We start from the raw sequence: 27,656 nt of genomic DNA on the forward strand, positions 1-27,656 counted from the left end.
CTTTCTCCTACTAGTAAGGGCGGCAATCAGCAACTGTGGTGGGCATTCTGACACTGGGTTGGGGGGGGGGCGGGGACTAGCTTGGTGTCACTGACATCCCCAGTGACACCAATACAGTGATCAGTGCTAAAAAACAGCACTGACACTGTACTAATGGCACTGGGAAGGAAGGGGTTAATGTGAGGGGTGATCAAAGGGTTAACTGTGTGTAGGGTGTGTTTTACTAGCGGGCAGGGGCATGTGCTTCACTGTAAGCACACTGATCGGGGTGTGCAGGGAGAAAGACTGTAAACCAACAGTCTTCCTCCCCATCGGTGACTGTCGGTAATCATCGGGCGCTGGTGGGTAATCACTGGCCAGGACCCAGTGATTGACATCCATGGCCGCAAATAGCAGCACAGGTAGGGTGCACACCCCCTACCCAGAAATGCGAAATCACGTATATATGTGATTTTGCGCGCCCGTGCCACCGCGTAGCAGTATATCTGCTATACGGCGGTTGTTAAGCGGTTAAATGTTCTACTTATAAGTATTTGTGTCATCTCTTTTTGCACATATCGAAAACAACCCCAAAACCGTAACATAACAATGGGTAACATTTACCTTGTTTACATCTTAAACTGGGGGTTGCCTCAAAATTTTGCATATGTTTAAAATGTGCCATGACTACAAAAAAGTTAGGAAACGCTGGTATAGAGTAAGGAGCTGTAAACTGCAGAGGCGCCTTCATCTGGCAAAATGGTTTTACTTGTATTTGCAAATATAGGCAACAAAGACAGATATATAGAACTTCATCAAAGTACAATTCACACAAAAATGCAACATGTTTTAGAGTTTGGATTGAGTCTCATAGTCTATCTGCCCTCATCTCTTCATCCAGTTACATCATAGTTGGATTCAACATTACTTGATGTTTTGGCCCATAATATTAGTAAAGTCCGCAAATATAGAAGAACTCAAGAAATCCCCAAGCCATCAGCTACCACTAACACATCTCAAAATGGATTTATTCTTTCCTAGCTTGTGTTCGTATTCTCTGATCTCTGTTTTCCCAGGAGATACTGCCTGGTGTTCATGTCAGGCCGGAATAATATGATGAAACATTTAGGGAGGAACATACAGATGACAAGAGCCCAAGTAGAGAATATTATAGCAAAGATCTCCATGGCAATGGTGTATTTTCCCCTTGCACTAAGAAAAGCTGGGATAAAGGATATCCAAACACTGAGGAAGGCAAACATGCTGAAAGTGATGAACTTGGTCTCATTGAAACTATCAGGAAGCCTTCTGGCTAAGAAGGCAACAAGGAAGCTGATGGTGGCCAGGAGACCAAGATAACCAATCATGCACCAGAAGGCAACTGGGGAGCCCTCGTTGCACTCCGCAATGATGATTCCTGGGTAGGTGTCGATGTTATTTTCAGGAAAAGGAGGTGCAAGAAACATCCATGAAGTGCACAAGATGAACTGCAAGAGAGAACAACCAAGGATTATTGTGTAGGCCACTTGAGGTTTTGCCAATTTTATTAGGCCACTTCCTGGTTTTGTGGCCACAAAAGCAATGACTACTATAAGGGTTTTGGCCAAAACACAGGAAATGCAAAGAGTAAAAACCATCCCAAAGGCAGCCTGGCGAATAAAACACTTTATAGATTGGTGATAGCCAATAAACATCAAAGATGACAGGAAACAAAAGGAGAGAGACACCAGAAGGAGACAGCTTAGTGTGTAGTTGTTGGCTTTTACAATAGGAGTATTCTTCTTTTTCAGGTAGAGGCCTAAAATGGACAATGGTATCGTGAACGAGGCGATGGAGGAGCCAGTAAGCGTGGCACCAAGTGACTCCTCAAAGCAAAGAAATTCTAACGTTTTTGGAAGGCACTTGTCTCTTCCTTGGTTAGGCCACATATCCCATGGGCATGTGTAGCAGTCAAGAGAGTCTAAATGAAAAAAATAAAAGTTTAAATGTGTGAACACAAGTTTTGATGCCATTTTTCAACTGAATTTCAAAAGAATTTGACTTTGTCGTTTCTGCATAACCGTTTTACTAAAAATCTTAACTGATGGACATAACTATGGTATAGCTATAACAAAAGTAACAACAAACATTTTCAGGTTTGTTTTCCTCCTTGGTTTCACCACTTTGTTTACCTTGAGCATAATCTCACCTTTACTGTTGCTGCAAAACAATAAAATCATATTGCTGCACATTACCCGATTGTGGCTCAAGGAGAAACAGGGACATTAAAATGTATGTTTGTGCAAACTAAAAAATAGATGACGTACATCTCTGCAACACATGCACATTCCCCTGTGTTTTATCTCATTAAGGTGGTATTAACCACTTCAGTGCCAGGCACTTTTACCCCCCTCTTGCCCAGGTCAATTTTAATATTTCAGCGCTCTCACAGTTTGAATGACAATTGCCCGGTCATGCAACACTGTACCCAAACTAGATTTTTGTCATTTTCTTCACACAGCTGAGGGTTTTCTTTTGATGGTATTTAATCACCACTGGTTGTTTATTTTTTGTTTTCTCTTCATTTCTGTCATACAATTTTGCAAAGAAATAATTGTTCTTCAGAAATTTAGGCCAAAATGTATACTGCTGCATTTCTTTTATGAAAATAACAGAAATCAGTGTATATTATTTAGTGTGTAGGAAAGTCCACAAACCATTTGATATATCTGAAAATCAATCAATTCTGGTGTGTCGGTGATCAGGGACACTGACTGGTGATGGTAAGAAGTAAATATATATATATATATATATATATATATATATAAAAAAGAAATAAATATATATATAAAATAAGTATATATATATATATAAAAAAAATAAATAAATGTATATATATACAGGTGAAACTCGAAAAATTTGAATATGGTGCAAAAGTTCATTTATTTCAGTGCAGCAACTTAAAAGGTGAAACTAATATATGAGATAGACTCATTACATGCAAAGCAAGATAGTTCAAGCTGTGATTTGTCATCATTGTGATGATTATGGCTTACAGCTCATGAAAACCCCAAATCCACAATCTCAGAAAATGAGAATATTCCATGCAATCAATAAAACAAGGATTGTACATAGAACAATATCGGACCTCTGAAAAGTAGAAGCATGCATATGTACTCAGTACTTGGTTTGGGCCCCTTTTGCAGCAATTACTGCCTCAATGCGGCGTGGCATGGAAGCTATCAGCCTGTGGCACTGCTGAGGTGTTATGGAAGACCAGGATGCTTCAATAGTGGCCTTCAGCTCTTCTGCATTGTTCGGTCTCATGTCTCTCATCTTTCTCTTGGCAATGCTCCATAGATTCTGTATGGGGTTCAGGTCAGGAGAGTTTGCTGGCCAATCAGTAATCCCATGGTCATTGAACCAGGTTTTGGTGCTTTTGGCAGTGTGGGCAGGTGCCAAGTCCTGCTGGAAAATGAAGTCAGCATCCCCATAAAGCTCGTCTGCGGAAGGAAGCATGAAGTGCTCCAAAATCTCCTGGTAGACGGCTGCATTGACCCTGGACTTAATGAAGCACAGTGGACCAACACCAGCAGATGACATGGCTCCCCAAATCAACACAGACTGTGGAAACTTCACACTGGACTTCAAGCATCTTGCAGTGTGTGCCTCTCCATTCTTCCTCCATACTCTGGGTCCTTGGGCCTCTCCATTCTTCCTCCATACTCGGGGTCCTTGGTTTCCAAATGAGATGCATCATCAGAAAAGAGGATTTTGGACCACTGAGCAACCAGGTCTGTTTTTTTTTAGCCCAGGTAAGAGGCTTCTGACGTTGTTTGTTGTTCAGGAGGGGCTTGACAAGAGGAATACGACATTTGAAGCCCATGTCCAGGATCTGTCTGTGTGTGGTGGCTCTTGATGCACGGACTCCAGCCTCAGTCCACTCCTTGTGAAAGTCCCCAACACTTTTGAATGGCCTTTTCCTGACAATCCTCTCCAGGCTGCGGTCAACCCTGCTGCTTGTGCACCTTTTTCTTCCACACTTTTCCCTTCCACATAACTTTCTATTAATGTGCTTTGATACAGCACTTTGGGAACATCCAACTTCTTTTGCAATTACCTTTTGAGTCTTTCCCTCCTTATGGAGGGTGTCAATGATGGTTTTCTGCACAACTGTCAGGTCAGCAGTCTTTCCCATGATTGTGATTCCTCCTGAACCAGACTGAGAGACCATTTAAAGGCTCAGGAACCCTTTGCAGGTGTTATGGCTTAATTATCTGATTAGAGTTGGACACTTTGAGCCGAGAATATTGCACCTTTTCACAATATTCTCATTTTCTGAGATTGTGGATTTGGGGTTTTCATGAGCTGTAAGCCATAATTATCACAATGATGACAAATCACGGCTTGAACTATCTTGCTTTGCATGTAATGAGTCTATCTCATATATTAGTTTTACCTTTTAAGTTGCATTACTGAAATAAATGAACTTTTGCACGATATTCTAATTTTTCGAGGTTCACACACACACATATATATATATATATATATATATATATATATAATTATTAATTTTTATTTTTTCTTTCAATTTTTAAAAATTTTTTCCATTACCTTTTTTTTTTTTTAACAACTTTAAATATGATGTAAGAGAAGAAACATACCTAGAGATCTGTCAAAAAACAGTTAAGCTCCTATCTGAAGCTGGCCATAGATGGATCAAAATATGACAGGTTCAGCAAGGACCAGCCGAATTTCAGTCAGTGTGTGGCAGTTTCTGGTTGACACAAAGTCAATCGTTTAATTGGCTTCTGATGAATGGACATGCTGGAAAGTGTTTGTCTTGCCGTCAAATTCCTCCTTGCCCCTCTATTGTGTGGATGGAGGGATCTGTTAGTTTATGAACAGCTTTACTGTTTTGAGAATGCCTGAGCAGTATTGTCAGCCCTGCCCTGTTCTACTCTGCTAGACTACAGGATAACTCTCTCTCATCTTCTCCATAACATAGAGGGGAGGTACTCTGTAGCAGAACTGGGCCGAGTTCATAAGACTGCTGGTACTGATCCTATGTCTACTCAACCGTCTCTCTTTATAGCATTTGGGCGCTTGCTGTAGGGTCTGACTGCTTGTGACGGGCAGTTGAAATGATTGCCAAGAAACTACTGTATGCTCCTAATTCATTCTAAAATTAAAAAGCACAACCTTCAAGAATTTGAATGTTTGTCCTTTTTCAACAATTAAGCCAGTAAAGTCAACCAAGCTGAACAAGACAAGTAGTTCACACATTAAAAATCCCTATTTTTTCAGCATCTCATTACCAGTTTCATTGGAGATCTCCCCAGGTGGACAAGGGACACATTCATAGCAACAGACCGGTTGTCCTGTAATTTCAGCCTTCCTTGTCCCTGGGGGACAGCTCCCACTGCACGTTGACAAAGGAACCTTACAAAAAAATCAGAAATTGTTTATTTTAGGTAGAACACACAATAAATGATGCATAAATATAAGGATACTTGCCATCACACACAACATTTTAATTTAAGTAGTGGTATTTAAATTTTAAATGGAGTCCGGGGGGCTGACTCACCCTCTAACATCTTATATTTCTTGGGGGCTCCACTAGCAAGAACTGTCCACCATACTACCTGACCCTGCTTCAATCCATCTTTAATTTTTGTTGTGTTCTATCCTACCCTGTTCCAACTCCTGTTGTAATGCCACAGCAGGTAAACAACTTGGAAACGTAGATATGAAGGGTTCGCCACCGTATCCCTCAAAGTAATAAAAAGGCATTCGGTGTCTAGACTCCTCAGGATCTATCAGAGCTGAAAGTTAGAGCCAGAGAAGAATACATGGCTAGAGGTCTGGAAAGAGACAACAGAGGTTAAGATGTAAGGTTGGTGTGTGGAAGGTCTTATCTTCTTGATGCTGAGGCAGGAGCCCCAAGCAGGAGCTGAAGTTCAAATACTCCTTCACAGGAATTCTGGGATTACAGCTCTGTCTTGAAGCCAGTTCTCACTCCTGCCCAGACCATACATTCATTCTTTCTCTCTGGGCCTAAATTTCAGTTTTGATATCCTACAAATCTTCATTCCAGAAAGCGCAGGTGAAGAGGAAAGTTTTCTTATGCTCCCACTCCAAATGTAAGGGTCTAGCAAAGGCGGGTAAGCAGGGAAAATGGTAAGGTGATCTTCATGGTGCCTTGGCAGGATGGGACTTTGGGGGGCAGGAGAATGGTTGGGATTGCTACACAATAGAGAGTGCATCTAGTGGTATGGTTGTAAGCAGGTCCCCTAGCGGTAGACAGCAACATCACATGCTGGCCAAGGGAGAGTCTACTCTTTTGGGGTTTGCCAACTCTCCTACTTTCAGGGGAGGCTCTGCTATCTGATATTCAACCATAAACAACAGGTCCAAGGCCCTACAACAGGGGTCAAGATGCCAATACCCAATAATGACTGTTCAGTCAACTCTTGATTTTCACACTACAGTAAATCACTGGAAAAGCAACACACTTCCCAGATTTAGGGAAATATCTTCCAGTTATATACATCCTGCACATAGCCAGCCATCATTTCACCCTTCATCCTCACATTTCCATACCCTAAAGGTACACATGAGCCAGACAGGGACCGCAAAGGGGAAAACTCACAAGGCATATTACTGCTCCTTCATGAGGAACTCCAAGCCTTCTTCTTCCCATCCGTCCTATTGAAAATTCCCCCCTGCCCTTTTAAATGGTTCTTCCAGGGAAAGGTAGCCCAGCCCATAAACATGGGGAATGGGGCAGGGTCACCCTAAAAGGGGACCTAGCCCCTGCTTACACTGTGCACCCCCTTGATCTACTGGTGGTGGACCAACAGGCTCCTGGGGGGAAGGAAAAGTTTTCAATGTTGGTACTGTCCTTGGACCAGTGTGTTGTGGCTGGCAGCAGAGGGTTGGATGATATTTTCGTCTTTAATTTTTGTACACTCAAATACCTCACCCTGATAACATTTGGCAACAGTTTCTTGTTTTGTTTTTCTTTATATGTTTGGAAATAAAAAAGCTTTTGTGACCAAAAACAGCCCATGTCATGCAGTTGTTATTTAGAGTTAAAAAAAATAATTCACTAATCCATTAGTAAAAATCACTTCTGGATGGACTGAGTGTTTAAAACCTGTGAAAAGCATACAGATATCAGAAACAATTTTATGTTTAACTTGGAATTTAGAGATTGGTTTACAAGTGCTCAGAATCCCCTCTTTGAAGAAAAATTCATTTAAATGTATTTGACCAATATAATATGATTAGACAGATCAGCTCCATGTAAAACTGATACATGCATTTTGGTTTGGCCATTAGGACCTGAATCACTGATGAAAAAAGACTGAAAATGTTGAAAAAAAAAACGTTTCTCTTCGTTTCTGTTATACAATTGAGCAAATAAGTAATTTTTCTTCTTCACTAATGTGTGCTGATGAGGCTGCACTGTTGGGCACTGATGAAGATGCCCTGATGGGCACTAGTGAGGCTGCACTTATGGGCACTGGTGAGGCTGCACTGATGTGCTCCAATGAGGCGGCACTGATGGGCACTTATGAAGCGGCACTGATGGGCACTGATGAGGAGGCATGGACGAGGTTGCACTAATGAGGTGGCACTGATATGTGTCTATGATGAACACTGATAGGCGCAGGGGCGGACTGACAACTCATGGGGCCCATAGGCAATAGGGGATCATGGAGCCCCTGTGTCCTTGCCCACACTCAAAGCACACCCAAAAAAGCCTATAAAAAGGTAACAGGGGCATTTCATGGGGCCCCCTACTGACCCTGGGCCCTTGGGCAGTGCCTGAGTGCTCGAATGGTTAGTCTGCCCCTGGGTAGGCGGCACTGATGGGCACTGGTGAGGCTGCAGTGATGTGCTCCGATGAGGCGGCACTGATGGGTACTTATGAGACGGCACTGATGAGACTGCACTAATAAGGTGGCACTGATGGGCACTGATAAGTGGCTATGATGAGCACTAATAGGCGGCACTGATGGGACTGCACTGATGGGCTCCGATGAGGTGGCACTAATGGGCACTTATGAGGCTGCACTGATGGGCACTGATGAGGAGACACTGACGAGGCTGCACTAATGAGGTGGCACCGATGGGCACTGATATGTGGCTATGATGAGAACTGATAGGCTGTACTGATGGGCACTGATAATCTGCACTGATGGGGCTGCACTGATTATCATTGTAAATGTGCCCTGTGAGCCTTGACACTAATTGGATATCCTTTCCTCACACACTGACAGTGCAGGAGGAAAGGAATGCCGATAACCCTCAAGCTTGTTTACATGTGATCAGCAATGATTGGACAACGCTGATCACATGGTAAAGGGCTGCTGTGATTGGCCCTTTACCTTTATTTGTGATCAGCTGTGTCTGAAGGACACAGCATTCACAGAGCACACCTGGGAGGTGCGTTCTGGGAGGATGTCATGGATGCCCTCCCTGAACAAGAGAGCCACGCTGTAGCCGTTTTTGGCTGTGGCCTGGTAATAAGGTGGTTAAGCATTTCTGTAGTACCTGGTTCTCCGAAGATGCCCACATTATTGCACTTCTGTTGATTGTCAAGATGTCTTCATACGTGGATGCAGTATCATAGCTTCCAACCTTCACATGCTTTATGAGTCCATCATCAGTTCTCTGCCAGTTAACAATATCGTACACTGCTGGAAGATCACCATTTTTATCGAAGAAAACCTCTCTTTTATCTTTCAGTCTCACTCTGACGTTCTGTACATAGTGGGTCAGCTGTGGGGGCAGAAGAAGTCAGCACAAGATCAAATCACACTTTTACTGTGAGAGGGTCAACAATAACTATACCAACCATCAACCAATGAGTTTGCCTACAACAAGATACTTGATGGTGAATCCAAATGATCACTACTGGTAGATGCATTCAAATGTTACTTACAAAATTGGACATTAATAAATTAATCATTGGAACATCAGTCAGCTGTGGAGTCAGAAGAATGTGGGGAACATTGGGTCAGCTGTGGGGACAGAAGAATGTGGGGAACATTGGGTCAGCTGTGGAGTCAGAAGAATGTGGGGAACATTGGGTCAGCTGTGGAGTCAGAAGAATGTGGGGAACATTGGGTCAGCTGTGGAGTCAGAAGAATGTGGGGAACATTGGGTCAGCTGTGGAGTCAGAAGAATGTGGGGAACATTGGGTCAGCTGTGGAGTCAGAAGAATGTGGGGAACATTGGGTCAGCTGTGGGGGCAGAAGAAGTCAGCACAAGATCAAATCACACTTTTACTGTGAGAGGGTCAACAATAACTATACCAACCATCAACCAATGAGTTTGCCTACAACAAGATACTTGATGGTGAATCCAAATGATCACTACTGGTAGATGCATTAAAATGTTGCTTACAAAATTGGACATTAATAAATTAATCATTGGAACATCATTGGACATTAATAAAACAAAATTGGACATTAATAAATTAATCATTAAAAAATAATTAATCAGCCCAACAAAAAAAAAAAAAAAAATTTCTCAGTGCCTTGCTTTTTACGATCTGTTCTTGGGGATATTTGTGGCGCTGATTCAGAAAATGGCATTGGCTAGACTGTATCAGCTCTACTTTCTTATATGGTTGAATTTATACAATTTTTTAGCCAATTTTTGAAAAGATCTTTCTGACCAACTTGTTCTTCTGTTACCTAGTTTGTTTTTTGGGGCTCAAGCAGATTTAGTGAGAGTGTGCTGCCAATCGTAATTTTACTACGCAAACTTTGGATTCGACAGTGTAAGCTGTTGACTGTATTATAGTTATGATTGTATAGGAGGTTTGTGTATATTGCCACTCTTATCGTTTCATTTTTGCAGATCGACCGTCGTACAGGTTATGGTGACTTTTTCATTTCATACTACAAGGAGATTAAATAAAACACTACAATAAAACATTAAAATATCCTGATCTGAAGGGCCAACAAAGTGAAGAGTGGCATATGGCATTTATGCTGTATCTCAAAAACTAGAGATGATAGGGAAAAGTGGAAAACTCGGTGCCATTTTTTGGAATTAGCGGATTAGTTATACTCAGGAATGGGTCTAACATTCGAATCATCAAAAATGTGTATTGATCTATGTTATCTTTACCAGGGGCGGACTGACAACTCATGGGGCCCCCGGGCAATAGGGGATCATGGGGCCCCTGTGTCCTTGCCCAAACTCAAAAAAGCCTATGAAAAAGGTACCAGGGGCATCTCATGGGGCCCCCTACTGACCCCGGGCCCTCGGGCAGTGCCTGAGTTTCCAACTGGTCAGTCCACCCCTGATCTTTACTTCTGTAATGTGAACTGCATACCTCTTAACCCTCTTGGATTTCATGGGACTCTTCCAGAATTTCAAAGAAATCCCACTGGAACACATTCAGACCTTTTTTACCTTTGCTGCTCAACTCAAGATTTTCCCCCCACCATCTCTTGATTCCACCCTTGAAAGGTACTCGATTGGCTGGGCTCACATAGTCATGAGCTATGGCAGAACTATCAGGAAGAAAATAAATAAAAAAAAATATAGAGACTACCTGGGGGGTGATCAGTGGTGGCAGAGTGGCTGACCTCCATGGTTAAGCCCCATGGGTGTGGTGAAACGCATTGGCTTTGGATGAAGCTGGCTGAGGTTGTTCTCACCTGTTTGTTAATGGCTTTTCTAGGTGTGCGGTGTTTGGGATTTGTCTCTATACATCTTTATCGGGCATGTTGGAAAATTTGCGGACGATTTTGACGATCGGAAGATTTTCCCGGCAATGATGGGCAAATCGACCGATCGTTTTACCGATAAAAAGTCTGCGCATGAGCCGCGACTTGCAAGAAGAAGAAAAAGAACAAGAAGGAGAAAATAAGAGGAAGAAAAAGAAGAAGAAGAAGAAGAAGAAGAAAAAGAAGAGGAAGAAAAGAAGAAGAAGAAGAAAATAAGAAAAAGAAGAAGAAGAAAAAGAAGAAAACGAAGAAGAGGAAGAAAAAGAAGAAGAGGAAGAAGAAGTAGAAGAAGAAAAATAATAATAACAAGAAGAAGAGGAAGAAAAGAAGTAGAAAAAGAAGAAGAGGAAGAAAAAGAAGAAGAAGAAAAAGAAGAGGAAGTAAAAGTAGAAGAAGAAAAAAAAGAAGAAGAAGAAAAAGAAGAAGAAAAAGAAGAAGAAGAATTCCAGTCCGCTATTATATTTTATATGAAAAAGTCTTGCGGTTGCAACAATGTATACATTTGTATCCAAATAAAAACATCTGTATCCAAAATGGATACAAATGGATACATTGTTGCAACCGCAAGACTTTCATGTAAAATATAATAGCGGAGCTCTCTGCAAGGGATAGAAGTAATTATGGGGTTAAATGCCGGCTGTAGACGGGATGAAAATCGGCCAATTTTTTTTACCGTTGGTGGTAATGTCGACTGATCGAACGACCGATTTTTCTTTTTTTTTAAAAAAAAGGCCGGTTTTCGACCCGTCTATGGCCTGCTTTAGACGGGCTCCTACCCAGCCAGCACCGGTTGCAGGAAACACCGGATGGACGTACAGAAGCTTGATACCTTAAGTTTTATGCGGTTAGAGTGTTTGAACTGACACATCGAGCACCCTTTCCCAATTGCCACTAAAGGTGAGGGAGCACAGGGTGCTGTTTCGGGAGGAAGAGCAATCTAATGGAGTGTGACAGCGGCATTGGACAAGGTCCAAGGCATGGATGGCAGGGACAGCCTAGAATAAAAGGGCAAGAGTCTCCTTATCACAGGGCACCTGACACTTCCAGGTGGGCAAGCACTGAGTGTGTGCTGCTGGGTGAGAGCCCACGGTCAGGTGTAGGTGGTGGTGTGCACCATGGAGAGCTAGTGGCTGTGTGTGTGGGTGGCAGTGGCATCTGCTGTGCGCCCTCCATGCACTCCATCAGAATCCAGGGCCAGTCATGGGCAGGACTAAAGAAGGCTACCTAGCTTTGACTGCTAGTGGAAAAATACTTTAGCATAAAAATGTTGCTACTTAAAGGAAACTCAAAGGAAACTCCAGAAGTTTCTTTTAAATTGTGTTGGGTAGCAAATAGTAAACTGTAATGAGATGTATGCTGCATCCAGGATAGTCGCCATTTCCTTATTATTTACTGGCACTGGATAGCATAGCGTTCACTATACTTCTAGCACTGCAAAAAGAGAACTACCATTTTGAGAACCATTTGCAAAATACAAAGTGTTCAGTGGATGGACAGGGGATGGAGGAGAGCAATGCAGCTTCTGCGTATGAGAGCTGCAGGTCTATTTTTGCAGGTGTCGCTAACTATGGTGGAGAAATGACCCGAGAGCAGGTAAGGTAAATATGCTCCATGCACACTAGTGCTTTTTTACCCACATGAAAGAAAAATATATTTGAAATATATTTTTAAAATATTCTTCCCAAATATATTGACATATAGATGAAATACTACAATTTTGGCCTTACTCAATATATTAATAAATAAATAAATAAAATATACAATAAATAAATAAATAGTTTATATTATTTATATATAACACACACACATATATATATATATACACACATACACTGCATGTTGAAATGCATCCTTTATATATTACAAAATTAAAATATGTTTTTTTAAATATATTCTCCGGTTTTTTTTTTACATCTAAAAAAGTAATTTTAACATATATTTGTAAATGCAGTCCAAAAATGTAGATTAAATGTACTTTTAAAGACACACAATATATTTGAAAATATTTTTGATATATTTTGTAATTAAAACGCATTTCAACATGCAGTATATATATATATATTTCTTAAAATATATTTTGAAATATATTGCATATGGCCAAAATTGTAGTGTTTCAAATATATATCAATATATTTGGGAAGAATATTTTTAAAAGATATTTCAAATATATTTTTCTTCCATGTGGGTAAGCTCAAAAAACGCTGGATAAAAAATGCTGGTAATAGCGTATTTTAGTAGCATTTTAGTAGCGTTCAGAAGCATTTAGGAGCATTAGCATTTTATTAGCGTCTTTACAGTACATAAAGAAGTAAAAAATCTAGAAAAAAAAGCTGTTAGGAGCCTTTTAGTAGCGTTTAGCAGTGTTTAGGAGCATTTAACGTCTTTGTCTGCTGGAAAAACGCTCCAAAAAACGATTTCTTTTCCTGCTCCTAGATGCTGAAGCTCAAAAAATGCTAATAGCCTAAAGTAGTGTGTATGGACACACAGGAGAACACTTTTTAGCTTCTAGGAGCAGAAAAATGCTAACAGCAGCTTCTATGAGCTTAAAAAAAACACTAGTTTGCATGGGTTGGAGGGTCAAGAGTGCCCAATCCAGAGACACAGTCATTTTGCTCTGCATGGGAAAGGAACCAGTGTCTTTTCACAGCCCAACTCCGGTCTTACCAGTTTAGCATACCTTGTATAGGTAATAGTGTCCTGGGTCTAGGGCCAGGACAAGGGTTGGGCAGGAGGAGCGGCTGCCCTGGGCGCTGTGGTATCAGATGATGTGGGGGGGGGGGGTGCTGCATGGAGAAAGCCTACCTACAAGCTCAAAAAATGCTAATAGCCTAAAGTAGTGTGTATGGACACACAAGAGAACACTATTTAGCTGCTAGGACCTGAAAATTGCTAATAACAGCTTCTAGGAGCTTAAAAAACACTAGTGTGCATTGGTTGGAGGGTCAAGGGTGCCCATTCCAGAGACACTGTCATTTTGTTCTGCATAGGCAAGGAGCAAGTGTCTTTTCACAGCCCAACTCCAGTCTCACTAGTTTAGCATACCTTCTGTAGACATTAGTGTCCTGGGTCCGGGGCCGGGACAAGGGATGGGCAGGAGGGCGCTGGGCATGGGTTGGAGGGTCATGGGTGCCCATTCCAGAGACACAGTCATTTTGTACTGCATGGGCAAGGAACCAGTGTCTTTTCACAGCCCAACTCCAGTCTCACTAGTTTAGCATATCTTGTGTAGGTAATAGTGTCCTGGGTCCAGGGGCGGGACAAGGGATGGGCAGGAGGGCGCTGTGGTATCAGATAAGGTGGGAGAGCACTGCATGGAGAAAGCCTACCTACAAGCTGGCAGAAGTACTGGAGGAGAATTTTGGGCTTGAAAGGGAATTTATGCTTGGGGTAAATGTGCAGAATAGTACTCAAATTTTTTTGGAGGGGACTTTTGCTGACACATAATGCCCCAACATTTTGGGGAGGAGGGGCGCTATTTGGCATCTTGACCCTGGGTGCTAGATGTCCTGGTTCCAGCACTGCCTGGGTCACCCAGCAAATTTCTCCCTGCCAGTCTGTCAAGGACACGACCCACAAGGAATGAGGTCGGGGCATCTACATAAGTAGCTCTGAGTTTTGCTAGTTACAAAGTTCAAGGCCTAGAAACCATAGCTAGTAATTAACACCAATCTATGATGTGCAGGGGCGGACTGACCATTTGGGCACTCGGGCAGTGCCAGAGGGCCCGGGGTCAGCAGAGAGCCCCATGAGATGCCCCTGGTACCTTTCATAGGCTTTTTTGGGTGTGATTTGAGTGTGGGCGAGGCCACAGGGGCCCCCATGATCCCCTATTGTTCGGGGGCCCCATGAGTTGTCAGTCTGCCCCTGATGATGTGCATTGCAGTATTCTGAGTGGGCAAAGCAAAAGGTGTTAAATCGGCCACTCATGGTACCTCTGCCTGCCCCCACCAACTAGGAGGCAGAAGTATATCTTGGGACACCAAGTCCCCGAGTGGTGGTACACATTGCCATTGTGTGGTGAGAGCATGACACTACTTTACTTCCCAAAAATGATAACCTACAGAGCGACTCCAGAGTGGGATGGTGCACAAGTGGATGAAGGGCTAAGAACAGTAACTACCTAATACCCAAAAGTCATCCCTTATAGCAAGAAGACTTCAAACAATTGCCGCACAATTCCACTAATCCAGCAGTTACAACCATTGTGTTTGTCATCTAGGAATAGCAATGAAAAATGCCCTCTGTTACCTGCCAAGGTTTAATATTCTGAAGCCTAGCACAAGTCCCATTAGAAAAAGGCCCCCTTCCACTCTGGCACATTCGAAGGTCATGCAAGGATTTAGCTGCAACCTGGACAGATGTGTAAATATTGTATGAAGTTCTCAGGTTGGACACATCGGTGTATGCATTCTCAACAGTTTCGAGGGTCTCGTTTCCCGTGCAAAGCCTGGTATTATTAGAGCTGTCTGTATTTGTTTCAGAAACAAACTTGCAGCCAAAAGTCATTTCCCAAAATACCTTAGTAACCATTTGCCCCAGAGAGTCAGAAGGATGGACTTTCTTCAGGTAATTCTTAAATCCAGGGATTGTTGAGCTGTGAAAAGAAAAACCAATAGACCCAGCGAGAATAGAAGAATATTTTTCTACTAAAAGTATGGTTGAGATGCACCAGGCTTCACTAGCTATGAAGACCTTCCCAGTAATGTTCATCTTCACCATTTCATCCAGGAGGGGAATGAAGAAGACATCAATGGAGAAAACGATTATGGCCTTTGCTGTAGACTGTTTGATGACCCTTGAGATATAAGGAGCATTTCTGTCCGCCCGATTAAGAAGTATGACTTCGGTGAAGGCCACACAAGCTCCAGCCCGAAGGATCTCTTGTTTAATGATTTGAATTCCCTGCTGTCCGTAGTCATTTCCCATCGCCACCAAACCCACCCAGGTCCAACCAAAATGTAGCACCAGCTGAGCCAAGCCCTGAGACTGGAAATAATCACTGGGGACAGTTCGGAAAAACGATGGGAACTTTGTGCGGTCACTTAGAAGAGCACTGGTTGCATAGTGGCTTATCTGATAGAGTACAAAAATAAAAACATTAGGAGGTGCACATTATTTCAAGGTAAATTAATGAAGCATTAGTGTAAGAAAATGTTATAAATGACCAAAATAAAGCGAATACAGATAAAGAAGAAGTAACAGCTTCATAGATAGACAATCATGTGTACTCAATGCGCTGTTGGGAAGATCTTATTAAAAAAATTGGAACAAATTTTCATCCACTAGATCAGTGTTTCTCAACCTTTTTTCAGTCAAGGCACCCTTTAAAATTATGGACAGTCCCGAGGCACCCTTTAAAATTATGGACAGTCCCGAGGCACCCTTTAAAATTATGGACAGTCTTGAGGCACCCTTTAAAATTATGGACAGTCCTGAGGCACTCCATTCTAAAATGGTCTTCCCCCCACCCCGTGCCCCCCCCCCCATCCTCTCCATCACTACTAACAACGCCACCATCTCTCCCACCCCACACGCCAAAGTCCTGGGTGTCACCCTGGACTCCCACCTCTCCTTCCTACCCCACATCCAACTGCTATCTAGATCTTGCAGGCTCCACCTCCGCAACATCTCCAAGATACGCATATTCCTCACCCCAGACACCACCAAACAGCTCGTACACTCCCTCATCATCTCACGCCTGGACTAATGCAACTCCCTCCTCACTGGCCTACCCAAACGAACGCTATCCCCACTCCAGTCGATCCTGAACTCAGCGGCCAGACTCATCCACCGCACCAAGCGCTCCACATCTGCCTCCCCCCTCTGCCAATCCCTTCATTGGCTCCCGATTGCCCAACGCATCAAGTTCAAGCTGCTAACCCTGACCTACAAGGCCATTCACAATGTCGCCCCGAACTACATAACTGACCTGATACCCAGATACTACCCTACCCGTGCCCTCCGCTCCTCACAGGACCTCCTGCTCTCTAGCTCCCTGGTCTCCTCCTCCAACGCCCGATTGCAGGACTTCTCCAGGACTTCCCCCATCCTCTGGAACTCCCTACCCCAATCCATCAGACTGTCACCTACCCTCCTCACCTTCAGGCGCACCCTGAAAACCCTCCTCTTCAGGGAAGCCTACTCCAACCTCACCTAACACCCGACCTCACTTAACAACTAACCTCCTCCACTCCTCCCACCACTCCATCTCCCACAGCCATCTCCTCCTGTACCACCTTCCCCTCCCTCCTAGATTGTAAGCTTGAAAGAGCAGGGCCCTCGAACCCCTCGTGTATTGTATTGTTACGGTCTTGTCTCATGTTCTGTCCCCCTTGCTATTATACAGCGCTTAGCAAACCCTTTGGCGCTATATAAATACTGTATAATAATAATAATTCTAAAAAGACACCCCATTCTAAAATGTGTAAAACTATTCTAATAGTTTTATATACCGCAGCAACCTCCATACATGTAGGACACCCAACATTAGAGGGGATTTATTCTTCCAAAGCAACTACACTTCTGCACACTGGTACTGACTAGTATTCCAGTGTTTCTCCTCTCCCTCAGTTTTTCTCCATCACTGAGCTAATGTGACCCAAGCACTGATGGAAAGGGGGTGGGGGAGGATCAAACTAGGATGCTGTGCAGGCGGCTGACGTCCTTCTTATCAACCGATGATGTCATTGGTTGTCTGGATGCCGGTGGCTAGAAGGTCGTAATGGCATACAATGAAAACCTGTGGCTTTGTGTAACTAAAAGGCAGAATTGTTCCACCCGCTGGCTTGTATACAAGTTTTGGGCAATTTTTAGACATTTTGACAAGGCACCCCTGAAGAAACCTCAAGGCACCCCAGGGTGCCTGGGCTCCCTGGTTGAGAAAGGCTGGGCTAGACTCTTTGTTGCATTTATACACACATTCCGGGACTGACTTCAACCACATTTTTGTAAAAATGAAGAATAAAAATGAAGAATTTCCCAAGGAGCTGGTTCTAACAAACTTGGTATGTTGCTTAAAAAGACCCTGTCACCATTTTAACCACTTGCCTTCCAGAAGATTTACCCCCCCCCCCTTCCTGACCAGGCCATTTTTTGGTGATACAGCACTATGTTACTGACATTTGCGCGGTCATGCAGCGCTATACATAAATTAAATTTACGTCCTTTTTTCCCCCACAAATAGAGCTTTCTTTTGGTGGTATTTGATCACCTCTGCATTATTTAATTTTTTGCACTTTAAAAAAAAAAAAAAAAAGACCAACAATTTTGCAAAAAAAAACCAAAATTTTTTACTTTTTGCTATGAAACATAAAAACAAAAAATTGAGTTTTCTTTCGGTGGTATTTGATCGCCTGTGCATTTTTATTTTTTTGGCGCTATAAGCAAACAGACCAACAATTTTGAGAAAAAAAAAACTATATTTTGGACTTTTTACTATTAAACATGTCCAGTAAAAAAATTTAAAAAATCAAATTTCATCATATATTTAGGCCAAAATGTATTCTGCTCCGTGTCTTTACTAACAAAAATCCCAATACGTGTAAACTAATTGGTTTACATGAAAGTTATAGCGTCTACAAATATAGCGGCATATACAGTATACTGGGATTTTTTTTTTTTTTTTATACTAGTAATGACGGTGATCAGCGACTTATAGCGGGACTGCGGCGGGCATTCTGACACTGGGGGGGAACTGACTAACTGCCACTGACATCCCCAGTGACACCAATACAGTGATCAGTGCTAATAAAAATCACTGACACTGTACTAATTGCACTGGGCAGGAAGGGGTTAACATCTGGGGCGATCAAAGGGTTAACTGTGTGCTTTACTAGGGAGACATGCTGTGCAGAGAGATACAAATCAGCATGTCCATGCTGACAGAAGAGAAATCTGTATTGTTCACACACAGGTCTCTCCCCTCTCAGCCCTGCCTACGATCATCGAGTCCTGGGCAGGAATTGGCGGCTGGGACTTGGTGATTGACATATCCAGCAGCCAACAGCGGTGCGCCCCCTACCCGGAAATGCAAAATCACATGATTTTGCACAGCGGGGCTGTCCTGTAGCAGAATCAGGGGCGTCCTAGGGTTGGTGTCACCCGGTGCGATAACACTTGGTGACACCCCCTCCGACGATCCCCGCAGGATGTATCGGATCTGCGGATTGAGCATAATGGATCGGACTCCGATTTATTAAGCTCAATCTGCAGATCCGATCCATCCTGCGGGGATCGTCAGCTTTTTTTGCTCCCCCCCGTCCTACTGAAGCACCCAAGGTGTCCACTTCTTCCACCTACCCCTTAGCCCAGCCCTGCACTTACCTGTGGATATCTGTACAGTCCTAAAATATGAGCCATGAGAATTGAGTAGGTGGACATGGAGTGTCCAAGAATCGCAGCCACTGGAGGTCTTCCAAGCCGTGAATAATTTGGAATAGCCTGACTGTGTCCGGTCAGCATGCCCAGCGTCCCCTCCAGCTCCTTGTGCAGCACAGAACAGGAGTCGTAGGCATAGAACCCCAAGGTCGTATTAGGGAGGACATCCGGGTTTGCATTGACTTCCTCCACCGCAAACCTCAACGCCTGGAACTGCTGGTAGGTTTCAAAAAGGAACCTGGAAGTTCAATGGAAGAGTTGTATAATCCTACGAACACTTTGTATGAATTTGAACAAATATTATGCGGCATATCCCACATGGAAGAAAAATTTATTTGAAATACTACAATTGTAGCCGTATTCAATGTATTTCAATATATATATATATATATATATATATATATATATATATATATATACTGCATGTTGAATACATTTTTTTATATATCACAAAATACATGAAATATATATATTTTTTATATATTTTTAAAAATATAGTAAGATTTTTTTAACATATAAAAAAATCATTTTAATATATATGTTTTTTACATATATTTGTAAATGCATTCCAAAAATGTATTTTTAACTATTTCCATACCGGGCACTTTTACCCCCTTCCTGCCCCGTCATTTTTCAGGTTTCAGCGCTCTCACACTTTGAATGACAATTGCGCGGTCATACAACATTGTACCCAAACTAAAATTTTATCAATTTCTTCACACAACTAGAGCTTTCTTTTCGTGGTATTTAATCACCGCCGGGGTTTTTATTTTTTGCTAAATTAACAAAAAAAGACCAAAAATTTTGAAAAAAACCCACTTTTTTCTTTGTTTCTGTTATAAAAGTTTGCAAATAAATAATTGTTCTTCATAAATTTAGGCCGAGATGTATTCTGCTACATGTCTTTGGTGAAAATAACCCAAATTAGGATGTATTATTTAGTCTGTAGGAAAGTTATAGAGTTCACAAACTATGGTATAGATCTGAATATTGATCAATCCTGAAGTACTGACGGCCAATCTAATTTCTTGAGGTCCAAGAATGTCAGAAAAGTACAGATATCCCCCAAATGTCAGAACAGTACAGGTATCCCCCCAATGTCAGAACAGTACAGATATCCCCCAAATGTCAGAACAGTACAGATATCCCACAAATGTCAGAACAGTACAGATATCCCCCAAATGTCAGGACAGTACAGATATCCCCCAAATGACCCCTTTTTGCAAAGTAGACAGTCCGATGTACTTCATAAGAGGCATGGCGAGTTTTTTGAAGTTGTATTTTTTTACATAATTTTTCAGAAAATGAAAAAATTAAGTGCAGTACAGCGTCATCATATAACTGGCATGGTGGTGATCAGGGACACATATAATTTTTTTAAAATTTAAAAAAAAATTTTTTTTATTATAGTTAATTTTTTATTACATTTTTTTCTTTTTTTTTAAAGATTTTTTTCATATTTCACTATGACCAAAGTAGTACAATGTTACCATAGTAACATTGTACTACTTTGGGGAAGTGATCAGTATTTTTTTTTTTTACACAATTTGCTTATAGCAAAGAATTACCGTGTTTTTCGCTCCATAAGACGCACCTGACCATAAGACGCACCTAGGTTTTAGAGGCAGAAAACAGGAAAAAAAAAATTCTGAACTAATGGACTGCAGACACAGTACAGGGATGACCAGAGACTGCGGACAGCACAGGGATGACCAGAGACTGTGGACAGCACAGGGATGACCAGAGACTGCGGACAGCACAGGGATAACCAGAGACTGCGGACAGCACAGGGATAAGCAGAGACTGCGGACAGCACAGGGATGACCAGAGACTGCGGACAGCACAGGGATGACCAGAGACTGCGGACAGTACAGATGACTGCTGACCTTTAGGGAGGTGGGGAGCGGGTACCTGAATTTGACAGGTACCCGCTCTTACTTCCGCAGAGTTTTTGTTTGATCTTACCTGTTCCTCTATCCAGCCGCGCGCTGTCTTCCCGGCTTCTGTAATGGCGCTCGGCATGAAAGCCGGGTGCCCAGTGCGCATGAGCGAGAAGCTTCTGGGATCTGTCATGTGTCCCAGGTACCGCCTTACCATTCACAAAAAGCACCGCTTCTTGCGCATGCGCACTTGGCACCCGGCTGCCATGCCCAGCGCCCACACTACAGAAGCCGGGAAGACAGCACGTCGCTGGATAGAGGAACAGGTAAGGTCCCGCTGCAGAGCTGAGCGGCCGGCCCGGTATTCTGACACGGCCGCGGTGGAAATACCGGACCGGCCGCTATATATTCGCCTTATAAGACGCACTGACATTTCCCCCCAGTTTTGGGGAAGAAAAAGTGCGTCTTATATGCCGAAAAATACGGTACTTTGCTATAAGCAAGCATTTACCTGAATGACATCGATTCATTCATGTTTTTTTTTTCTTTTGTGCTTAGCTGTGATTTGGCCACAGCTAATCACATGACATGTGCATGTGATTAGCTGTGACCATCCATTTTATACAACTGTCATGTGACCTACTGTGATTGGTCACAGCAGGTCACATGGTACCGGCAATGGGGGCCGGTACTCAGATCTGTCATCGGCCGTGTCCGAGGCACACGGCCGGTGACAGATCGCGCTGCTGCGCGGCTCTGCAAGCGCGCAAACTGCGCATGCCTGGGAGGACACCATATGGCGTCCACCCGGAAAGCTAAAGCATTTTGCTGGCTGCCAAACGGCTATTGGTTAAAGACATACAGTATATTTGGAAATGTATTTTTAAAAATATTTTTCATTTATTTGGTAATAGAAACACATTTCAACATACAGTATATATATACAGTACATATATATATATATATATATGGAAGTATATTTTGAAATATTGAATACGGCCAACATTGTAGTATTTCAAATATACAGGCGTACTTCGATTTCGTATTGTGAAAAATTCGTAAACCAAAATGCGGTTTCCCATAGGAATGCATTGAAAACCAATTAATCCGTTCCGGAGGTCAGAGAAAAGTAAACAAAAAGTCTTTTATCTGTTCAAAACTCTTTATAAAGTGCACTTTAAAGGCATCAATACTGTACAGGGACAGAAATAAAAAAATATTCGTAAATGCATTATAAACCAATTAATCTGTTCGTATTGCGAAAAAATTTCTAAACCGAGGCATTATTTTCAATGGATTTTCATTCATAAATAGAAACATTAACCGCGGCGTTCGTAAACTGAGGTACGCCTGTATGTCAATATATTTGGGAAGAATATTTTTAAAATATATTTGAAATAACATTTCTTCATAAATTTAGGCCAACATTTATCACTCATTGTGTTCATTCAGGAAAGCAAGGGGCTGGTAAATGTGACATTCACTGGACTCTTCCCCCGCTCTCCATTCTGAAGGATCCTATTGTGTGCTCGCAGCTGCCAGTGGAATGGAGAGGAGGGAAACCAGAAGCACTGTTGAGGTGGGGGCACACAGGGGGGCCTGGGCAGCAGGGGGAAATGTATGGTGCACAAGGAGGGTGATGGGGGGCAATTACTGGAACCGATCCCCTGTATGGCTCTCTCTGCAGCAGCTGAAAGCCAACCGGAGGAAAAGGAGAAGCCAACTTTCAGCTGCTGCAGAGAGCCATACAGGGGATCGGTTCCAGTAATTGGATAGTACACGAGCTGGCCCCGTTGTGTGTGTGCACCTCGGAAAGTAAGGTCATTTATGACAGGTACTCTTTAATTCTTATGCAATTTGCACACAGAAGACTTACCATGTGCAGACATCCTCTGGAGGCATCTCAGTAAACGTTATGGTTGGGGAGACTCTGTCCGTGTGGAAGGGGATTATGGCTCCAATCAACAGGTCACCGGCCTCATAAATCAATGGCAGGTGTGAAGGACTCAATCTGCATCCAACATGGCTGCTGTGAGAGACCGGAATGAGATAGTGGATGGTCAGGTGCCACAAGGTCTTGTAGAAATGAGTCACGGCTCTACAATAGGACAGAGGAGAACATTTGTCTTGATTTTGAGTGGAACTTCAGCACACACTTTTTTTTCAGTTTTGGACTTTTTGGGGAAGGTTTAGAGACTCCATCAGGTTTTCATTTACAACTTTTGCTTTTTGGCCTTCTCCATTCCTGTCCCAGAGACAAGGCAGGACGCTAATGGAAATCTCACAAAAATAAGAGGAAAATTCCCCTCACCTGCAGTTTCAAAGTCAACAGTAAAATATTAGATCCTCCCTCACTCTCTGTCTACAAGAAGGTCCAGGATGTTCCAGTATGAGAAGGCCAGCTTGTACTGAGCCATACGTATAAGCACACGCATGCCTGCCATAGGCTCCTGCACTGCTGCCACTTACCCTGTGCTTCCCACTACTGATCACTAGAGCTCATGCACTGCTGCCACTCACCCTTTGCTTCCCACTACTGATCACTAAAGCTCCTGCACTGCTGCCACTCACTCTTTGCTTCCCACTACTGATCACTACAGCTCCTGCACTGCTGCCACTCACCCTTTGCTTCCCACTACTGATCACTACAGATCCTGCACTGCTGCCACTCACCCTTTGCTTCCCACTACTGATCACTACAGCTCCTGCACTGCTGCCACTCACCCTTTGCATCCCACCGCTGATCACTACAGCTCCAGCACTGCTGCCACTCACCTTTGCTTCCCACTACTGATCACTACAGCTCCTGCACTTCTGCCACTTACCATTTGCTTCCCACTACTAATCACTACAGCTCCTGCACTGCTGTCATGCACCCTTTGATTCCCATTGCTGATCACTACTGTTGGTTCCAAACTGCCTATAAATAATGGCATGTGACATGGACAGATTGCCAAGTGATCTTCAGGCAGTTCCTGTTAACCTGTGTAGCTAGGTACTGGACCACAGAAATATGGAGAAGGCATTTTCCCCATTATAATCAGTTTGCTTTCACTTTCTACTAAGATGCTGCTGTTATGATGCACTATTCTCCTCTGGCCAGCAGGGGGAGAGTCAAAGCTAAGCAAACCCATAGACTTCTATGCAGAGCACTTAGAATCCTGGGAAGTGTAGTTTAGGACAGCAGCCATGTTATTGGGCCCATAGACTCTTTGGAATACAAATCCCATAGACACTGTGGGGTAGGTGTGGAGAGAGGATTACTGTTGAATTGCCTGAAAAAAAAAACTTCCTCCTGCCACTGAGAGTTAGATAGAAAGGCCCTCTGTTTGACTCATCACCTGCCGTCGTGGATGTGAAACTGGGAGAAAGTACACATGGTAGCAGCGCAGCCCCACCCCACATCACAGCTCCTGCACTGCCGTCACTCACCCTTTGCATCCCACTGCTCATCACTACAGCTCCTGCACTGCTGCCACTCACCCTTTGCTTCCAACCACTGATCACTACAGCTCCTGCACCGGAGGCTTTCAGGGAGAGACTGAGGGGCCCCCTTCTACAGTGAGTGTCCACAGCAGCATCCTGGTAACTGGTGAGAGGGCTATGCACCCATTATTGACACTTCTAGCTAAGACTGTGCTATTAAGTACACCTGGTAGTAGTGCAGCCCCACCCCACATCACAGCTCCTGTCACTCACCCTTTGCATCCCACCGCTGATCACTACATCTCCTGGACTGCTGCCACTCACCTTTTGCTTCCCACCTCTGATCACTACAGCTCCTGCACTGCTGCCGTGCACCCTTTGTTTCCCACCGCTGATCACTGGAGGTCTTCAGGGAGAGACTGAGGGGCCCCCTTCTACAGTAAGTGTCCACAGCAGCATCCTGGTAACTGGTGAGAGGGCTATGCACCCATTATTGACACTTCTAGCCAAGACTGCACCACTAAGTGCAGGATACTAAGTACATGCAACCCATAACACATCTAAATCAGCCCTATACTGCATTTCTACTAACCCTGTACGGCAGTTATACCAAATTATCACAGCACATCCACCCTTCCACCTGTCCTAAGACTGTACTGTACTTGTACTGCATGCAAGTTAACTGGAACTGTTAGTTTTAAGTGCACCACCACTTCTTAAAGGACCCTCAACAATAGTTGGCAGAAGAACAATGTAATGTACTGCCCCTGCAGCCAATCTAGTCTACAAATCCCTTTTAATCCCTTCTCACCTTTCTTTCATGTTTACAAGCAGTGTACATCTAATCGGTCTAGGCCTAGCATAGTCATCATTAATGCACTTTGGCAGTATAGTCCCTGTGTTTGGTTAAAAATACTCTATTGCTGCACTTACAGTAGGTGACCTTGCTACTGTTTATGCTGATCTGGACATCTAGTGTCATGTTATGCCTAGTCTTTATTACTAAGCACTCTGTATGTTAAATGGTGCTGTTATTTCCTTTTTTAACCGATTTTCATGCTTTACCTACTATACCGGGTGACACTGGATTAAGTTTGCTTTTACTAACTGGTTCAGTGCCTTTTTCTTGGACATGGTAATGTAACTGCTTACCAGGTATTACTTCCAGTGATTTACTATGATACTGCATGCTTTATACAATCAACCTAGTGTGAAGTGAAACAAAAACAAAGCTCATCAACCTTGCGCATTACCTCAGTAAAATGTGATTTTATTGAATTAACATTATACTCACAAACAGAGAGTTATAACAAGCATATAAGATCCTCAACGGAACTTTAGGAGTGTGAGACCAGCGCGAGTCTTATCACGAGGGAAGACTCTCAAAGTAAGGCTGGCTCGTTTTGAAGGGAGCTCTGCTGAAGAAGGGACTCCCTTCGAAACGCGTCAACTTTACTTTGAGTGGCATCCCTCGTGATAAGACTCGCGCTGGAGTCCCTACTTCATCAGAGCTCGCTTCGAAAAGCGTCGGCCTTACTTTGAGAGTCTTCCCTTGTGATAAGGGGTCCTGCGAGACTCCGAAATGTTGCCTTGCCACTATGTGATCGTTTATTAAAACCTTTGGACCCATATTGGTGATCCTTGGTGTGCTGGTGACATTTTTTCCTTCCCTCATGATAAGACTCGCGCTGGTCTCACACTCCTAGAGTTTTGTTGAGGATCTTTTATGCTTGTTATACTTCTCTGTTTGTGAGTATATTTTTAATTCAATAAAATCACATTTTGCTGAGGTAATGCGCAAGGTTGGTGCGCATTCTTTTTGGTTCACTTCACAGTACTGGTCGGGTTTCCCCAGCCTTGTTTAAAACCTTTTATGCATTGGTGGACGAATTTCTACAAGTTCCGTTTCCATCCATCCACCCTTGCTCTGGATCCTAGAGTGCAGGAGGTGTTGTTTTTGTTTCCACTCAACCTAGTGTGTCAGAGGGGCTGAAGCTTCATGGAGGTTGAGGAAAAGAACAGAGGACCTATCTTGACCAGCGACTCCTACAGGGCTAACACTACACCAGCTACTTAATATTTTAATACAGGATTTATATAGCGCCAACAGTTTGCACAGCTCTTTACAATATAAAGGTAGATGGTACAGTTACAATACCATATAATACAAGAGGGTTAAGAGAGCCCTGCTCATAAGAGCTTACAATCTAATAGGTTGGGGCAAGTGATAGAAAAAGGTTATAACTGTAGGTGATGAGCTGATGGAAGTGATAGAAGTTTAGTTGGAGGCGTGATAAGCCTGAAGAGATGCGTTTTCAGGGATCGCCTAAAGGCAGCCAGAGTAGGAGATAGCCGGACAGATTGGTAGAGATAGAGGTTTCCAGACAGGGGCGGACTGGCCGTTCGGGAACCCAGGCACTGCCCGAGAGCCCAGGGTCAGTAGGGGGCCCCATGAGCTGCCCCAGGTACCTTTCATAGGCTTTTTTGGGTGTGGTTTGAGTGCGAGTGAGGACACAGGGGCCCCACGATCCCCTATTTCCCGGGGTCCCCATGAGTTGTCAGTCCGTCCCTGGTTCCAGAGGGTGGGAGAGGCTCTGGAGAAGCCCTGGAAATGAGCATGGGAGGAGAAGACAAGGGAGCTTGAGAGCAGAATGTTTTGAGAGGACGGTTTGGGTGATATTTTGAGACAAGGTTAGAGATGAAGTTCGGGGTAGAGCTGTGGAAGGCTTTGTATGTTGTTGTTTAGTATTTTGACTTTAGTTCACCGTGCAATCAGCTGGAAGCCAGTGGAGGGATTGGCAGAGAGAGGTGGCAGACATTGAGTGGTTGGTAAGGTAGAAGATCCTGGCAGCAGCATTCATGATAGACTGAAGAGGGGATAGCCTACGGAGAGGTAAACCTATGAGAAGGGAGTTGCAATAGTCAAGGCGAGAGATAACAAGGGAGTGAATAAGTACCTTGGCAGTAAGGCCATATCTCTGCTCACATCCGGAGATATTCCTTATCAGAAGGAACCTTTCCTCATTCGAGCAGCATTGCCTAATAGGGGAATAAAGGAGACACTTGTTGTCCCATCTGTATTTGATATTAAGGACTAATGCTCCACAGAATCTTTCCTTTTCTTCAACATTGGGAAAAAGACTTAGGAATTACTTTTACACAAACTCAAAAAGATAAAATGTTATCGCTTGCTTACAAATCATCAATTGTGGATACATATCAAGAAGGAAGTTCTAAACTCCTTAAGAGGTGGTAGATAACT

General features: G+C 43.2%; 1 protein-coding gene across 1 annotated transcript in view; it reads right to left on the reverse strand.

The window, feature by feature from the left end:
* Nucleotides 1–936: 936 nt before the first annotated feature.
* Nucleotides 937–27,656, reverse strand: part of LOC149448951 (vomeronasal type-2 receptor 1-like) — a 45,883-nt gene continuing 19,163 nt past the window's right edge. The window contains exons 3-8 of the mRNA XM_089694005.1: nt 22,845–23,066; nt 19,035–19,326; nt 14,961–15,785; nt 8,521–8,748; nt 5,277–5,400; nt 937–1,939 (exon numbers count right to left, since the gene is read on the reverse strand). Coding sequence (XP_089550131.1) covers nt 1,017–1,939; nt 5,277–5,400; nt 8,521–8,748; nt 14,961–15,785; nt 19,035–19,326; nt 22,845–23,066 — 2,614 coding nt within the window. The 3' untranslated portion in view covers nt 937–1,016. The remainder of the gene's footprint in view (nt 1,940–5,276; nt 5,401–8,520; nt 8,749–14,960; nt 15,786–19,034; nt 19,327–22,844; nt 23,067–27,656) is intronic.

The sequence above is a fragment of the Staurois parvus genome, unplaced genomic scaffold (assembly GCF_062004578.1).
Source record: "Staurois parvus isolate SC_StPar_1 unplaced genomic scaffold, SC_StPar_1.0 ptg000647l, whole genome shotgun sequence".
In the NCBI taxonomy this organism is placed as follows: domain Eukaryota; kingdom Metazoa; phylum Chordata; class Amphibia; order Anura; family Ranidae; genus Staurois; species Staurois parvus.